At 39.4% G+C, this 18,605-nt stretch overlaps 1 protein-coding gene across 1 annotated transcript in view; it reads left to right on the top strand.

Moving 5' to 3' along the window:
- The first annotated feature begins 408 nt into the window (after nt 1–408).
- Nucleotides 409–18,605, top strand: part of MRPL3 (mitochondrial ribosomal protein L3) — a 51,922-nt gene continuing 33,725 nt past the window's right edge. Inside the window, exons 1-4 of the mRNA XM_047099836.1 lie at nt 409–660; nt 2,138–2,322; nt 3,346–3,437; nt 11,682–11,780. Coding sequence (XP_046955792.1) covers nt 569–660; nt 2,138–2,322; nt 3,346–3,437; nt 11,682–11,780 — 468 coding nt within the window. The 5' untranslated portion in view covers nt 409–568. The remainder of the gene's footprint in view (nt 661–2,137; nt 2,323–3,345; nt 3,438–11,681; nt 11,781–18,605) is intronic.

Raw genomic sequence — 18,605 nt, 5'->3', positions numbered from 1 at the left:
ACCGGCACCAAAATTCTGAGTCTCTGTTGCCTCATTTAGAATATAAAAATAACAATTTCCTTTTGGAGTTGTTTTGAACGTAAACCAGTGTAACAGTATCAAGGGCTGTTTAGTACAATGCGCTGCCCAGCAGTGAGCATTATTTAGAAGTGACCTGGCTCCTTAAGGAACCTGTCCCTAGTTCGCTTCATTCTGGCAAAGTTTAAATTCCGAACATTTCCCTATTTCCCTCCCCCCGCCCCCCGCTTTTTTTTCTTTTTTTTTTCAACCCCTGGAGAGACAAATCAGTTAGTCCCCGCCATCCCTACCCTAACTGGGACCCAAAGTAGGACTATCCGCAGGCGGAACTCTAGTTCCGGGGGTTGACCTCGGTGCCCGGAGCGCATTAGGAAACGGACCGGAAGTGGCTCCAGCGGCTCCTTTCCGACCTGGGAGGGCAGCGGTACAAAGTCAGCGGGAGGATCCCGGAGGGCTCCGGTGGATTCGAGGCTGCAGCGTGGGGACGTCTTGAAAGCAGAGCGGCGGGGCGACAGGAAGAGCCGCGGGCCGAGCCCTCCCCGGCTACTCCATGCCTGGTTGGAGGCTGCTGGCTCAGGCCGGCGCCCGGGTGCTGGGCTGCGGCGCGAGCGGCCTGGGTGCTGCCCGGGGCTCGGGAAACAGGTGGGTGTTCGAGACTGGGTGTGGAGGTGTGGTCCCTGCGAAACACTGCGACCCGGAGCAGTGCCATGGCCCAGTGCGGAGGGGTCTGCCCTGGGTGGAGGAGAAAGGGGCTGTCTCCAGACCGCAGGCACACAGGAGTTAGGAGCGGTACTCCAAGGAAGCGCCGTTTAAAGGACTGAAGGGGTGGTTTTTTGTTTTTAATGTTTATGAGCCAGCGACTGGCAGAGAGCATTACCAACAGCAGTTATATTATCTACCAGTTAGTGGGCGTTTTCTCTGTACTGAATGCTTTGTTGAGTATGTTAGGCGTCTTAGTTCTCGTAGCCTTATGAGATAGAACTGCTGTCGTTATTCCTTCTACAGATACTATCATTATTCCGTAGTCATGATTACGTTTTGCAGATAAAACGGCAGCCTGGGGAAGTAAGATAAGTCAACTAATTAGTGCAAAATTTGGACTCTAACGTGGATGCACCTGACTACAAAAGGGGCATAGACGACAGAAAGCTTTACTCCTTTTCTGACCCTCTCTGCAAGAATTGCACACCTCCTTCCCGACTTTCATCCCCTGAAGTCTTCCTTGGTATGTTCAAGTGGTCAGAGACCATGTCTTTTATGTATCTTCTGAGCTTTGGCAATGTCATTGCAGGGAAGAGGTGAGCTTATCAGAGAAAGGTCAGCATCCCACATTCTGCCACCTCCACTGGATGTAAACTATTAAGGGACATATACAAATTGGTCAGTGGCTTCTCCTTTGTAAGACAGCTCTGTTAGAAATTGGTTTATCCCAGAAGAGAAGATGAAGACCTTTTACCGTAGGGTAATCATTGACAGTAAATATGTGAATCCCGGGGCGCCTGGGTGGCTTGGTCGGTTAAGCGTCCGACTTCCGCTCAGGTCATGATCTCACGGTCCGTGAGTTGGAGCCCCGCGTCGGGCTCTGTGATGACAGCTCAGAGCCTGGAGCCTGTTTCAGATTCTGTGTCTCCCTCTCTCTCTGCCCCTCCCCTGTTCATGCTCTGTCTCTCTCTGTCTCAAAAATAAATAAACGTTAGGGGGCGCCTGGGTGGCGCAGTCGGTTAAGCGTCCGACTTCAGCCAGGTCACGATCTCGCGGTCCGTGAGTTCGAGCCCCGCGTCGGGCTCTGGGCTGATGGCTCAGAGCCTGGAGCCTGTTTCCGATTCTGTGTCTCCCTCTCTCTGCCCCTCCCCCGTTCATGCTCTGTCTCTCTCTGTCCCAAAAATAAATAAACGTTGAAAAAAAAAATAAATAAATAAATAAACGTTAAAAAAAAATGTGTGAATCCCATTTTTGTCATAAGAAATGTGAGGGGGGAAAAAAAAAAAAAACTTGCACAGATTCCAGACCCTTTCCTAAGGGCCAGACTACACTTTCCAACGCATGTGACCTCCCTTCCCCATGTTAAATGGGGGAACCTTTTATATTGTGGTTTGTTTTCCAATTTTTGTTTTTACAGAGCAGACATCTGGCTTTTGGTTAGAAGTCTCCATGGCAGGAGTGGTACTTGGTGGGATGAGCATCTTTCTGAAGAAAATGTCTCATTTGTTAAGCAGTTGGTCTCTGAGGAAAATAAAGCCCAATTAGCAAGTAAACTGTGTCCTTTAAAAGATGAACCATGGCCTCTACATCCTTGGGAGCCAGGTAGTTATTTTATATTTGAGAAGTTCTCATTCCCTAATGTGACTGGCATACTCAAAATCATAGTGACTGCTGCGAAATGATAAATTTCTTGAATTTATTTTTCATGTCTCAAGTGTGTTTCAATGTAGTTAGGTTTGCAAGTTAATTTCTAGAATGCTGGTCTACTATAAGTGAATGTCTGATGGTAGTCAAGATTTCCTCAAGAAGCTATTTTGCAGGTGAAAGGAAAATCATTCTGCGTATGTCTTCTTGTTTCCTTCAGATAAAAAAAATAAAATTAAGTCAGGGAAGGAAAGCTGGAGGAGTGTAATTTAAACTGCAGTGTGTCACAGTGATGTTTTCAGTTGGGGTTCTAGCACTCCAGGTTTGCAAAGCATAACTCCAGAATCAGCAACTTGTAGCTCGCAGAGTATTAAACCCATGTGTAGCCAGACCAAGAAGAATAAGGCCTGTCTTGTTGAGAGTGTGGTCTCTGGTTGGGGTTTATTGTGTCAGTTGAATTGTATAGTGATCAGAAGTTCTTAGTGGGGTAACTTTCCGAACTTATGCAAAAAATCTAAGGGGCATGGTGGAGGCTGACATATTTTAGCAACGTGACCTCTTGTGTCATCCCTGTAACCCCACCTAAGTTCTTAGAATTTGAGTGGTAGATGTTTCCCAATTAATGAGGTTAGATATAAATTGATACTAGGAAAGCAAAGTGTAATGAGAGATTTATGCCCTCTCTTAATAGCATTATTTTTAAAGCAGAATATTATCAGTTTACCTATTTTCTTCATTTTGTATAGTTCTCGTATATTTGTTCATTATACAGAGATTTATTAAGTACCAATATCTTACCCAGCCATGGTTGAAGTCTCTTACATCTCTAAGGAGCAGTTGTATTTTACTCTATGAATGTATTAACATGTGTCTTAGCTGCCTATTGCTCATATTGAAACCACAGTGTAGGAAATACTGTTGTATCATGTTGACGAGTGTTGAAAAAGTTTGTAATAACACTGATTTGTGTTTAATTACCAGGTTCCTCTAGAGTAGGCCTTATCGCCCTAAAGCTGGGTATGATGCCTTTATGGACCAAAGATGGTCAAAAACATGTGGTCACATTACTTCAGGTAAGACAGAAACAGAAGATGTAACAGATCTGTACGTGTACCAAGATCTATTTGTGCAAATCTGAACGGGCAGTATTTGTATCCTAAAATACATAAGTGTATGGTGAAGAATGGGCTAATGTCAAGCATAAATACTATTAAAGAACTTTACTTCTGACTATTTCAGTAAATGTTTCACTTTTGCCTGAGTGGTGGTCTTCGTGATACCGGCTTTGGATTTAACTAGGGCAATGAACAAAAAACAGTGTAACCTAGCTTCTCACAGAGGTACCAGTTTAATTCAGAATCGGAAAAAATCTGTCCGAACTTATTTTCATTCTTTCCTCTCAAAATTAACATTTGGTCTTGTATATATACAATGGAATATTACTTGGTGATCAAAATGAATGAAATCTTGCAATTTGTAACTGTGGATGGAACTAGAGAATTATGTTAAGTGAAATAAGTCAGTCAGAGAAAGATAAATATATGATTTCACTCGTGGAATTTAAGAAAACAAGTTAATTTAGGGGAAGGGAAGGAAAAATAAGATAAAAAGATGGAGGCAAATCATAAGAAACTTGATTTTTTTTTATTCTTTTATTTTTTTATTTTTTTTTTTGAAATATACATCCAAATTGGTTAGCATATAGTGCAACAATGATTTCAGGAGTAGATTCCTTAGTGCCCCTTACCCATTTAGCCCATCCCCCCGCCCACAATCCCTCCCCTAACCCTCAGTTTGTTCCCATATTTAAGAGTCTCCTCTGTTTTGTCCTCCTTCCTGTTTTTATATTATTTTTGTATCCCTTCCCTTACGTTCCTCTGTTTTGTGTCTTAAACTCTTCACATGAGTGAAGTCATATGATCTTTGTCTTTCTCTGACTAATTTCACTTAGCATAATACCCTCCAGTTCCATCCACGTAGTTGCAAATGGCAAGATTTCACTCTTTTTGATTGCCGAGTAATCCTCCATTGTATACATATACTACATCTTCTTTATCCATTTATTCATCGATGGACATTTGGGCTCTTTCCATACTTTGGCTATTGTTGATTGTGCTGCTATAAATATGGGGGTGCATGTGTCGCTTCAAAACAGCACACCTGTATCCCGTGGATAAATGCCTAGTAGTGCAATTGCTGGGCCGTAGGGTAGTTCTATTTTTAGTTTTTTGAGGAACCTCCATACTGTTTTCCAGAGTGGCTGCACCAGCTTGCATTCCCACCAACAGTGCAAAAGAGATCCTCTTTCTCTGCATCCTCGCCAACATCTGTTGTTGCCTGGGTTGTTAATGTTAGCCATTCTGACAGGTGTAAGGTGGTATCTCATTGTGGTTTTGATTTGTATTTCCCTGATGATGAGTGATGTGGAGCATTTTCTCATGTGCCAGTTGGCCATCTGTATGTCTTCTGTGGAGAAGTGTCTATCCATGTTTTTGCCCATTTCTTCACTGGATTCTTTGTTCTTTATAGATTTTGGATACTAACCCTTTATCTGATATGTCATTTGCAAATACCTTCTCCCATTCTGTTGGTTGCCTTTTAGTTTTGCTGATTGTTTCCTTAACTGTGCACAAGCTTTTTATTTTGATGAGCTCCCAGTAGTTCATTTTTGCTTTTGTTTCCCTTGCCTCCGGAGACGTGTTGAGTAAGAAGTTGCTGCAGCCAAGATCAAAGAGGTTTTTGCCTGCTTTCTCCTCGAGGATTGTGATGGCTTCCTGTCTTACATTTAGGTCTTTCATCCATTTTGAGTTTATTTTTGTATATGGTGTAAGAAAGTGGTCCAGGTTCGTTTTTCTGCATGTCGCTGTCCAGTTTTCCCAGCACCATTTGCTGAAGTGACTGTCTTTATTCCACTGGATATTCTTTCCTGCTTTGTCAAAGATTAGTTGCTCATACACTTGGGGGTCCATTTCTGGATCTCTGTTCTGTTCATCTGAGTGTCTTTTTTTGTGCCAGTACCATACTGTCTGGATGATTACAGCTTTGTAATGCATCTTGAAGTTTGGGATTTTTCAGGATTGCTTTGGCTTTTCATGGTCTTTTCTGGTTCCATACAAATTTAAGGATTGTTTGTTCTATCTCTGTGAAGAATGCTGGTGTAATTTTGATAGGGATTGCGTTAAATTTGTAGATTCCTTTGGATAGTATCCACATTTTAACAATATTTGTTCTTCCAATCCATGAGCATGGAATATTTTTTTCATTTTTTTGTGTCTTCTTCAATTTCTTTCATAAGCTTTCTACAGTTTTCAGTGTATGGATTTTTTTACCTCTTTGGTTCGATTTATTCATAGTTATTTTATGGCTTTTAGTGCAACTGTAAATGGGATCAATTCCTTGATTTCTCTGTCAGTTGCTTCATTGGTGGTGTATAGGAATGCAACCGATTTCTCTGCGTTGATTTTATATCCTGCAACTTTGCTGAATTCATGAATCAGTTCTAGCAGTTTTTTGGTGGAATCTTTTGGGTTGTCCATATAGACTATCATGTCATCTGCGAAGAGTGAAAGTTTGACCTCCTCCTGGCCGATTTGGAATGCCTTTTATTTCTTTGTGTTGTCTGATTGCAGAGGCTAAGACTACCAATACTATGTTGAATAACAGTGGTGAGAGTGGACAACCCTGTCTTGTTCCTGACCTTGGGGGTAAACCTCTCAGTTTCTCCCCATTGAGGATGATGTTAGCGTTGGGTGATTCACATATGGCTTTTATGATCTTGAGGTATGCTCTTCTATCCCTGCTTTCTTGAGGGTTTTTATCAAGAAAGGATGCTGTATTTCGTCAAATGCTTTCTCTGCATCTATTGAGAGGATCCTATGGTTCTCCTCCTTTCTTTTATTGATGTGATGAATCACGTTAATTGTTTTGCAGATATTGAACCAGCCCTGCATCCCAGGTATAAATCCCTCTTGGTCGTGGTGAATAATTTTTGTAATGTATTGTTGGATCCGGTTGGCTAATATCTTGTTGAGGATTTTTGCATCCATATGCATCAGGGAGATTGGTCTATAGTTCTCCTTTTTAGTGGGGTCTCTGTCTGGTTTTGGAATCAAGGTAATGCTGGCTTCATAGAAAGAGTTTGGAAGTTTTCCTTCCATTTCTATTTTTTGGAACAGCTTCAAGAGAATAGATGTTAACTCTTCCTTAAATGTTTGGTAGAATTCCCCTGGAAAGCCATCTGGCCCCGGACTCTTGTTTTTTTGGCAGATTTTTGATTACTAATTCGCTTTCCTTACTGGTTATGGGTCTGTTCAAATTTTCTATTTCTTCCTGTTTCAGTTTTGGTAGTGTATATGTTTCTAGGAATTTGTCCATTTCTTCCAGATGGCCCTTTTTATTGGCATATAATTGTTCATAATATTCTCTTATTATTGTTCTTATCTCTGCTGTGTTGGTTGTGATCGCTCCTCTTTCATTCTTGATTTTATTTATTTGGGTCCTTTTTCTTCATGATCAAACTGGCTAGTAGTTTATCAATTTTGTTAATTCTTTCAAAGCACCAGCTTCTTGTTTCATTGATCTGTTCTGTTTTTTTGGCTTCGATAGCATTAATTTCTGCTCTAATCTTTATTATTTCCTGCCTTCTGCTGGTTTTGGGTTTTATTTGCTATTCTTTTTCCAGCTCCTTAAGGCATAAAGTTAGGTTGTGTATATGAGATCTTTCGTCCTTCTTTAGGAAGGCCTGGGTTGCTATATACTCTCCTCTTATGACTGCCTTTGCTGAGTCCCAGAGGTTTTGGGTTGTGGTGTTACCATTTTCATTGACTCCCATATACTTTTTGAATTCCTCTTTAACTTCTTGGTTAGCTCATTCATTCTTTAGTAGGATATTCTTCAGTCTCCAAGTTTGTTACCTTTCCAAATTTGTTCTTGTGGTTGATCTTGAGTTTCATAGCATTGTGGTCTGAAAATATGCACGGTATGATCTCAACCTCTTTGTACTTACTTAGGACTGATTTGTGTCCCAGTGTATGGTCTTTTCTGGAGAACGTTCCATGTGCACTGGAGAAGAATGTATATTCTGTTGCTTTAAGATGAAATGTTCTGAATATATCTGTTAAGTCCATCTGGTCCAGTGTGTCATTCCAAGCCATTGTTTCCTTGGATTTTTGATTAGATGATCTGTCCGTTGCTTTGAGTGGGGTGTTGAAGTCTCCTACTATTATGGTATTACTATCAATGAGCTTCTTTATGTTTGTGATTAATTGATTTATATATTTGGGTGCTCGCACATTTGGTGCCTAAATGTTTACAATTGTTAGGTCTTCTTGGTGGATAGACCCCTTGATTATGATATAATGCCCTTCTGCCTCTCTTGATACAGTCTTTATTTTAAAGTCTAGATTGTCTGATTTAAGTATGGCTACTCCAGATTTCTTTTATTGACCATTAGCATGATAGATGGTTCTCCATCCCCTTATTTTCAATCTGAAGGTGTCTTTATGTCTGAAGTGGGTCTCTTGTAAACAGCATCTAGATGGGTCTTGTTTTCTTATCCATTCTTTTACCCTATGTCCTTTGATTGGAGCATTGAGTCCATTGACATTTAGAGTGAGTACTGACAGATAGAAATTTATTGCTGTATTGATGCTTGTAGAGTTGGAGTTTCTGGTGGTGTTCTCTGGTCCTTTCTAATCTTTGTTGCATAAATTTTTTTTTTCATCTTTTCTCCCCACAGAGAGTCCCCCTCTAACCAGCAGGGCTGGTTTAGTGGTCACAAACTCCTTTAATTTTTGTTTGTCTAGGAAACTTTTAATCTCTCTTTTGAATGACAGCCTTTCTGGATAAAGAATTCTTGGCTGCATATTTTTCTGATTCAGCACACTGAATATATCCTGCCACTCCTTTCTGGTCTGCCAAGTTTTTGTGGATAGGTCTGCTGCAAACCTGATCTGTCTTGCCTTATAGGTTAGGGACTTTTTTTCCCTTGCTGCTTTCACGATTCTCTCCTTGTCCCGAGTATTTTGTGAATTTGACTATGATATACCTTGTTGATGGTCAGTTTTTGTTGAATCTAATGGGGGTCCTTTGTGCATCCTGGATTTTGATGTCAATGTCTTTCCCCAGGTTAGGAAAGTTTTCCGCTATGATTTGCTCACATAACCCTTCTACCCCTATTTCTCTGTCTTTCTCTTCTGGGACCCCTATGATTCTGATGTTGTTCCTTTTTTATGATCACTGATTTCTCTAATTCTTAAATCGTGCTCTTTTGCCTTAATCTCCCCCTTTTTTTCTGCCTCATTATTCTCTATAAGTTTGTCCTCTATATCATTGATTCTCTGTTCTGCCTCGTCCATCCTTCCTGCCGCTGCATCCATCTGTGATTGCAGTTCAGTTACAACATTTTTTATTTCATTCTATTTTTTACTTCTTTTATCTCTGCAGAAAGAGATTCTAATCTGTTTTCTACTCCAGCTGGTATTCTTATTATCGTGATTCTAAATTCTGGTTCAGACATCTTGCTTATATCTGTGTTGGTTAAATCCCTCTCTGTCGTTTCTTCGTGCTCTTTCTTTTGGGGTGAATTCCTTCGTGTTGTCATTTTGAAGGGAGAAAAGGAATTAATGAGGCAGAAAAATTAAAATTATAAAAATATTAAAATTAAAATAGTAAAATTAATAAATAAACACACACACAAAATCTAATAAATGATGCTAGATCCTAGGTGTGTTTTGGTCTGGGTGTTGATAGTGGTGTGACATAGGAAAAAGGGGGGGGGAGGAAATCATTTGAGAATTTGAAAAAATGAATACACTGATGTAGACTAAAATGAGATAATGGGAGTAAAATAGAATTTGAAAAAATTTACACAAAAGTAAAGAATATAGTAGGAAGAAAATTAAAGAAAAATATTTCTAATAAAAATTAAAAATGAATTTTTTCTCTTTATTCAAGAGAAAGAAAAAAGGAAATCTTTTGAAAATTTGAAAAAGTGAATACAATGTGGTAGACTAAAATAAAGTGATGGAAGTAAAATAGAATATGAAAAGTTTACCTAAAAGCAAAAAAAATAGTAAGAAAAAATTAAAAATATTTTTAATAGAAATTGAAAGTAAAAATGAAGTTTTTCACTGTCTGCATTCAAGAAAAAGAAATGAAAAAAGAAAACATGGAAATTGTTTGAAAATTTGAAAAGCTGAATACACTGAAGTAGACTAAAATAGAATGATGGAAGTAAGGTAGATTTTGAGAAAAATTACACAAAAGTAAAGAATATAGTAAAAAAATTAAAGGAAAATATTTTTAATAAAAATTGAAAATAAAAATGAATTTTTTGTCTTTCTGCTGAATTCTGTGGTTCAGGTTGTACAGATTGTTGTGTTAATCCTCCAGTCAGTTTTCTAGGTGTGTAGGATGGTTTAGTGTTGGTCAGGCTGTATTTCATGGACGCGAGGCTCACAAAGAACTTCGATGCTGTTCTGCCATCTTGCCTTCTCTCCATAAGAGACTTTTAAATACAGATAACAAACTGAGAGCTGTTGGAGAGATGTTGGGTTGGGGGATGGGCCAAATGGGTGATGGGCATTAAGGAAGGCATTTGTTGGGATGTGCAATGGGTGTTATATGTAAGTGATGAATGACTAAATTTGACTCCTGAAATCATTGCACTATGTGTTAACTAACTTGAATTTAAATACAAATTTTTTTAAAAAATTTGATCTCTTTGCTAATTTAGAATGTAACGCTCTTGTCTAGGGAAGCATTTTGTTCTCTGAGATGATACAAACTCTAATTGTTAAAAATGTGGGTGCTGGGACCAGAATACTTGACTTCACATCTTGATTCTTCCACTGCTTAGCTGTGTTCCTTGGAGCACTGTGCCTCCTCTGTAAAAGATAGAATTGTATTTGGTAAAGGAAATAACTATTACCTACCTCAGAAGGTTTTTGTGAGAGTTGCACAAGGTGTAAATGTCAAGCATTTAAAATAGTGTTAAATGTCCAATTTATATTGGCCACTGTTGTCTTTACAATTATTATTAGAGAAAGATCACTGATGGAGTTAGGAGACCATCATTCCCCAAATTGGGTTGGACATCTGAGTTCATCTTTGGGGCCTAATCCTAGACAGGTGATTGAACAGATGGTGGTGATTAAAATGAGTGCTCATGCACAGAAGTACGCTGAGTGCTCATAGGCCCCAGGGGGCCTTACAGGTCTTAGGACATTGTTATTGACCCTGAATGATCAAAGAGAGGATTATAGTTTCTAAAACTCTAGGGAACTTTGAGAGCTTTTAGGAATGCCTAGTTGGATTGTAAATTGGTACAACCACTTCGGAAAACAGTTTAGCATAATTATGTGGTAAAGTTGAGATTGGTGAACCTTGTAGTCTGGCCATTTCACTCCTGAGTGTTTAACAGAAAACTTGAGCAGGATACCTCTACAACAGTTATTATAGCAGTATTGCTCTTAATACTTCCCCAACTAGAAATAACCCACAAGTCTAACAGAATGGATAAATAAGTCATGATATTCACACAATGGAAAGCTGGATAGCAGTGAAAATGAACAGAAGAGAGCTACACACAACAATATGGATTAAACTTAGAAATATAAACAAGTGAAAGAAGCAAAGCATGGAAAAACACCTACAGTTTGATTCTATTTGTACAAAGTCTAAAGCAGGCAACACTAAACTACATTATTAAATACTTTCAAAGGTAGCAATTATAAAGAAAAGTAAGTAAATGATTACCGTAAGTGTCAAGAATAATAGTTATTTCTAGGGCAGTGCTTCTCAAATTTTAGTGAGCCTCAGAATCAACCTGGAAGGCTTATAAAATGAGATTCTGATTCAGTAGGTCTGGGCTGAGGCCTAAGGGTCAGCATTTTCACCAAGTTCCCAGGTGATGTCAATGCTGCTTCTTTGGAGACCACACATTGAGAACCGCTGCTTCGGGGTTAAAAAAAAAAAAGGCAGGGAGGTTATTGGGAAGAGCCACGCAGAGGTTTTGTGGATTCTACTTCTTGACATGGGTGGTGGTTAATGCCTGTTTTCTTCACAACTATGCGTTCTGTTGTATATTTTTGTTTTAGGCACTTTTCTCTATGTGTTGTCTATATGCTCTGCCTGTACTTGACTTTTTTTTTTTTAAGGGTATTTCTATAATTTAAGATTGTGGTTGGTGTTAGAGGAATGGTGAGATAATTAACTTTAGGGAATTCCTCATTGTCCTAAGGCTTTGGTGTGGCTGGTATGATATGTTAAAATGTATCTTGGCACATAACTTAATTTTTTTATATTTGTTTTCTTAGGTACAAGACTGTCATGTTCTAAAATACACTCCAAAGGAAAACCATGATGGAAAAATGGCAGCCCTAACTGTAGGAGGAAAAACTGTGTCACGTTTCTATGTAAGGATGTATTTTCATTCTTTAGAATAGTACCTTTCATTAGCTTCAGATCTGAATTCTTTAAGTTTTAAGGCTATTCCATAGTCACAAACTTGTGTTTGTCCATGCGGTAAATTGTGGATTTGGGGTGGAGGTAGTTTGTTGAAGCCCTTGAGCCCAGGATTCTCTATTGTTCCAGTTCCTCTCTTTAGTATTTGGAACAAGTAACTTTACCCTCCATGCTGAAGTATTTACCCATCTGTACAATGGGGATAAAAATACTACCTACCTAAGAGATTTGTTACCAAGATTAATGAGATTTTTCATATGTATCTTCTACAAAGACACATGGAAGAGGGTATGTGTGCTTGGGAAGAGAGGTGTGGTGTAGGAGATCTTAGTGTGTGAGCGTGGGGGAAGGTAGTTAAGGTGCAAAGGTACACCTGTCTGGGTAGAGTGCTGAAGGGTTTAGACTTCATCCTGTAGACTCCCAAGCACTTTCTAAATTCTTTAAAAAAAAAATTTTTTTTTAATGTTTATTTTTGAGACAGAGCATGAGTGAGGGAGGGGCAGAGAGACAGGGAGACACAGAATCCGAAGCAGGCTCCAGGCTCTGAACTGTCACCACAGAGCCCCATGCGGGGCTCGAACTCGTCAACTGCGAGATCATGACCTGAGCTGAAGTTGGATGCTCAACCAACTGAGCCACCCAGGCACCCCAAGAGCTTTCTGAATTCTTTAACTGTGGCAGTAATGTGGTCAAGTCGTTATCCTGGTTAACTAGACAAGAAGAATCTGGATGCAAGGAGGACATTTAGGAAGTTGTTTTAAGCTCTGGGAAGAGTGGATAAAAGGCTTTGAGCCAAGGCAGTTGCATTGGGCTTGGAGGAGACAGGGATTTAAAGAAGACTGGGTGAGTATATGGTGAAGGGACGCAGGCAGAGAGTGGTTCCTAAGCGAGCACCTGGTTCATTGCTAATGCTGTAACCTGAAATAGCAACAAGGAAAGAAGAAGTTTTGGAGGAAAGAAGTGTGTGCGGCGTTTATAGAAAATTCAGGTGGGGTTGTCCCGTAAATAGTGGGATATACTGATCAGTGAATTCAGTTATATGGTTAAAACCATATAGAATCATCAGAGTCCTATAGTTTGGTAGGACTAGAGTCCATTTAGGCCTGTCTCATAAGTGTTAGAGAAGTAAGTTACTTTTGCATATTATACTAGTATAGCCTACTTATATATATTTTTAGTTCTGCTAAAAATTCTGCTATTCACTCTTGACAATTTATCGGCCAATAATTTTAGGATTTAAAATGATTTCACAGTAATGAAAAGCACAGTGAGGTATTTATAGAAACTTTTTCTAGATGTCAGATTTTTTTCAAATGTTTGAATATTTTAAATGTATATATGCTAGTCTTCATGTGAATAATTGTTTGATACATGTTTTCTTGTTGATTTGACTTCTGTGTTTTTGTTATGTCTAGCACCATCATCTTTATTTTCATTACCAATTTTGTAAATTCATGATTTTCTTGCCTTGATACTTGTAAATCAAACATAAAATTGGGATAATCCACTCTGCTCCAACAGATCTGTGAACATTACTTCCCAGAACTGTGAGCCAGTGGAAAAACAAGTGGATGTGGGGTCAGAAGAGCTGAGTTCTAATTCTCACTTCTACCATTAGCTCCCTTCACTCTACTTTCTTGAACATCTGTTTTCTTATACATAAAAACAGGGAATTGGACTTGATGGCTGCTAATCCTCTTTTGGTTCTAAAAGTCTCACATTAACTCTCAAATATTCTCAAGGAAAAACAAAAGTTCCCCCCAAAAATGTATTTGGCAACTCATTTTATTCTATTTTACTTAATGAAGAAGGTGTCTTATAGATAAGATTTTATTAGCATAATACTAATAATTAAAATATTTCAGAAATGGTAGTACTACATTTTCATACTTGAGACTGTGGTCTACACATTTTAAGCTTTATTCTCTTTCGTGAGTATACCGCACAGCAAGGTGATTTGGATGCTCTATTGTGTTGTGGAGGATTTCCACCCACTTACCTTGCACAGATTTTTTTATTTACTCTCTGGTATAGGAAGTGCTACAGAGACCTTTCATGCTCTTCAAGATATAAATTTTCTAGGTCCAGAGAACATGTATTAAATACTAAGAAAAATCTTTGTCTTTGACCTTTTTTTAGAGTGAGGTGTGAAAATGAAGTTTTAGAATTCTTTATAAGTAAAGAATTTTGGTTCAGAAAGGAAAAAGATTTTCAAACCTAAAAGTAAGCAGACTTCCTTTTGTGTATTGTATCCCTCAGAGAAACTGCAAGTACGTTGGTTATAGAAGGTTTTAAAAACAAATACACCGATGAATATAAAATCTCAACTAGTTAAGCATTCTAAAATGATTGAATCAGTTTTATTTACAATAGGGCTAGAACTGTTTTGGGTTTTTTGGGTTTTTTTTTTTTTAACTCTGTAAAGACTTTTTTAGGCCTCCCAGAAATTAGACTGTTTTGCTTTTGCTGTTTTTGTAGTTTATTGTAAATAAAAACATAGTGTTTTTGAATAAGGAAGTTAAGTGGCCTTAAAAGTTGATCGAATCAATTCATCTTAGGAGCAGAGAAGCATTTTCATTGTGAGAGGGATAATTGCAAAGAACTTTGAAGAGGGAGACAAAAAATGCAGCTTCATAGATGGGATTATCCGAGTGTGACATTGCTGTCAGTCTTTTAAATTGCCTTTTGAAATCATTTATTTGGAAGTCAAAAAAAAAAAAAAAAAAAGCCTTGTGTTACACCACTGCTGCTTTCAGCTCAACTTGGGCATTTGGTGTTTTTCACAAACAATACCTAATTAGTTTTATGATATTTTGATTTTTAAAAGAAAAAATTAAAGTATTCAATTTTACTGAAATTAAAAGATAATCAAGAAGTATGTTATGTATTATCTTTTATGTCTCAGTCTGTAGTTACTTAGGTCAAGATGTTTATCTTTATTTTGTGTTGCTGAAAAGTAAAAGATTTTTCTTAGAAGCTCCCTCGCATACTTAGAAATTATTAATAAAATGCTTTTTAAATCATCAGGTAGAATATGTGAATGTCAAATAAATTTGAAATCTATTCTAAAATTAATAAATCTAAATCTGAACATCCGTAAAATAATTGCAAGGAGCCACATTTTTATTTATTTATTTTTTTTAACGTTTACTTTTGAGACAGAGAGAGACAGAGCATGAACGGGGGGAGGGTCAGAGAAAGAGGGAGACACAGAATCAGAAGCAGGCTCCAGGTTCTGAGCTGTCAGCACAGAGCCCGACCCGGGGCTCGAACTCACGGACCGCGAGATCACGACCTGAGCCGAAGTCAGATGCTTAACTGACTGAGCCACCCAGGTGCCCCAAGGAGCCACATTTTTAAATGAGAACTTATGTGTTTGCTTTTGTTGCGAATGAAGTGTGTATGGTTGATGAAAAGTAGGGGACTTGATAAGTGTGTTGTTGAATATGAGTGTTGGATTTGAGCATGTGGGAGGTGAAACTATAGAGAATGACTGGGATGAACTTATGTCATCATTGTTTTGGAGGAAAGGAGGAAAGGATAGCCTCTTGAGGGAACACTGAAGTACAGAACAATCTTGTAGGCATCCAAAGCAGGGCTTCTCAGCATCTGTTGCATGGTTCCACTAGAGGGCTCTAGGGTTTGTGGGCTGACCCAAAAATTAACATTCTATACTTATGGGCCAGTGCCACCCAATTTCATGTCTATCAAGGGCAACCTTCTCAGTGTTACAGGGTGGCCCTAACAGTCCACATTTTAAACTGAAATCAAGGAACTGCAGTTTGCTGCATATTCACGTATTCTACAATTAAGTCTGGTTGTGCAGATACTCCAGTGGATTGGGTGTGCAGTGATGCTTGATTATCCGTACATCATCAGCATCCTCTTGAGTTGGCTAGGGTTTTTCAGTTGCTGCTGTGCTTGCTTTTTTAATTACAAAATTACTCTTGGTTTGGTTTCATAATATAGTTTCCTGAAGATTTGCTCATCCTCAGAATAAGCTGTAATGTTTATTTTAGGCCTGCAATTTTTTAAATAACTAGACTCGAAGATAGCATTGTAAACACAGTAATATTGTGTGCCAAGAACAGATGCAGCAGCAAGTGTGCAAAGGTGGGGTGACCTGGAGAGACAAACCAGGACTTCACGTCTAGACGGATGTCTGTCCTCCATCTCTTGTGTCTTCACCATTCATTTAGCTCACTTCTGCAGTGTCTGACTTGCCACTGTGCTTAGCTCTAAAGTTACAGATACAGATGAATAAAACGGCTCGCCACCCATGTGCTCCAGCAGACAGGCAAACATTCACTGGTAAATGTAAGGTAACATGAATAATAATTGAGATGTATGCAAGGTCTAGAGATAACAGACAAGGAAGTAGTCTGCTCTGGCAAGGCGGCCCAGGCAGGAATCTAGACAGGAAATATCACTGGAGCTGGGACTAGACATATATTTAACAGATTTTTAACATGCTTTGGAGGTACAGAGGTGGAGAAGAATTACAGGCCAAGGGACTGGCGTAAGCAGACATAGGTAAGCATACATAGAGTACTATGGCTTGTTGGGCTGCAGGTGTTTCTTTTGTGATGAGAGAGGAAGTTGAAGGGGAGAGAGCATCAGAAAGATAGATACGCCTATGTTGGTTATAGTCGCATGAAAGAGGTACTCTTCACACCAGAAAGTGTAAAGTGGTACAACTCTTCTGGTAAGTCTTCCAGCAATCTATATCGAGAGTCTTAAGAATTAAAAAAAAAGACCCAGGACCTCATTTTAAGGAAATGAGGTATCCATGAAGTTTTCCATTCAAAGATATTTTTTATTCAAGGATATTTACCGTAACAGAAAAAAGGGCAAGGGTGAAGGGAAAAACAGGCAGCAGCACCTACCAGGAGCTGGGGGTGTAGCAGCAACTAAAGTTTCTGTTCTCAAAGCTTACATTTTGGTGGGCTTGGGGGTGAAACAGGGAGGCTGTAGCATAGAAGGTAAACAATAAAAAATGGCTATAGAAGTGCTTCTAAGACTAATAAAGTAGGTTGAGAGGATTGTGAGTGACAAAGTGGTGCTATTTTAGACAGAATAATCACGAAAGGTAAGTTAATATTTGGGTAGAGGCCTGAATAAATTGAGGGAGCAAGGCCTGGAAAAAATCTGGCAGGAAAGCATTTCAGGCAGGGGGGACAGTATGTGCAAAGTACCTGAGGCCATTGTTTAATGTGTTCTTGGACTGGTTAGGAGGAATGCATTGTACCTGAAGCAGGGTGGCCAGGAGGAGAGTAGTAGATAAGGACAGAATGTACAGAACCTTGTAAACCATGTTAAGGATTTAGGATTGATTCTGCATGAGATGGAAACCATTGTGGAGACATGAGTTAGCTTGAGTTTTAAAAGGGTCATGCCAGCCTGTGACTAGAGAACAGAGCGTGGAGCCAGGAGTGTGGATGTTTGGAGACTGACTAGGAGGCTATGGAAATAATCCAGGAAAAAGATGGTGGATTGGGGTGCGGGGGAGGAGTAGTTGATGTGGGCTGTATTTTTTTCTCTTTTGTTTGAGAGAGAGAGAGCGTGAGCAGGGGAGGGGCAGAGGGAGAGAGAGAGAATCCCAAGCAGTCTCCACACTGTGACGGTGAGGACACTGTCATAGGGCTTAATCCCAGGACCTGTGAGATCATGACCTGAGCTGAAGTCAGGAGTCAGACCCTTAACTGACTCAGCCACCCAGGCACACGTGGACTGTATTTTTAGAGTCTACAGGAACTGCTGATCAGTGGGGCTTGGGACGTGAGAAAGAAAAGAGTCAAAGGTAATCACAAGATTTTGGGTCCAAACAACAGAAGTATGGAGTTGCCCTTTGTTGAGATTTGGAAGATCAGAGGAAAGCAGGCTTCTGGGGGGAAGTTGAGTTCAATTTTAGACATGTCAGATTTGAGTTGCTGTATGACATCGAAGTGAGATAGTGAGTTGGCATTTGGATGAATGAATTTGCAGTTCAGAATAGAATTTGCAATTGAAGTTAGAAATGTGGGGTTTTTAGTGTGTGAAAGAACAGAGAGTGACAGCCTCAAGGAGAAAGTGGTCACCTGTGCCAAGCATTGCTGATAGAGCCAATAAGATGAGTATTGACTGGTGTGTTTGACCACATGGAGATGGTTGGTGACCTTGACAAGCGCTTTGCATTGAGTATTAGGGGCTGCAAGTATCTAATTAAAGTGGGTTTGAGAGAATGGAAAGATAGAATGTAGATTCAGCAAAAGTCTTTCAAGGAGATTGTAAGGGGGAATGGAAAGATTAGCTAAAGGAGGCTGTGTGGTCAAGAGAAAGTTTTGGGTTTTTTGTTTTTTGTGTTTTAAAGTTTTTTTTTTTTTTTTAATTAATTTTGAGAGAGTACACATGCACACACAAGGAGGGGCAGAGAGAGGGGGAGAGAGAGAATCCCAGGCAGGCTTCATGCTGTCAGCACAGCGCCTGACGTAGGGCTCGATCCCATGGACTGTGAGATCATGACCAGAGCCAAAATCAAGAGTCGGACGCTTAACCCACTGAGCCACCCAGGTGCCTTAGGATTAGGTTTCTTGATACTTACAGTCTCCAGTCAGAATTCACATATGATCACAACTCTTTCTTCTCCTACAGAAGAAAAGTCTTTCACCATTTAGTGTATATGAGCTCCACCATGCACATGGTGGATCCTTGGTGTAATGGATTATAGATAAAAATCCCACCTCCCCAAATAAGAGGAATGTGGTGCTCTTTGTTCATTAGGGGAACAGTGTGCTCTT

This window comes from Lynx rufus, unplaced genomic scaffold (assembly GCF_022079265.1).
Source record: "Lynx rufus isolate CCGP_SWC_20201006 ecotype Redwood Valley unplaced genomic scaffold, mLynRuf1.p SCAF_5, whole genome shotgun sequence".
Classification (NCBI taxonomy): domain Eukaryota; kingdom Metazoa; phylum Chordata; class Mammalia; order Carnivora; family Felidae; genus Lynx; species Lynx rufus.
The sequence above is the reverse complement of the archived record's forward strand: the minus strand, read 5'-3'. Positions and strand labels throughout refer to the sequence as shown.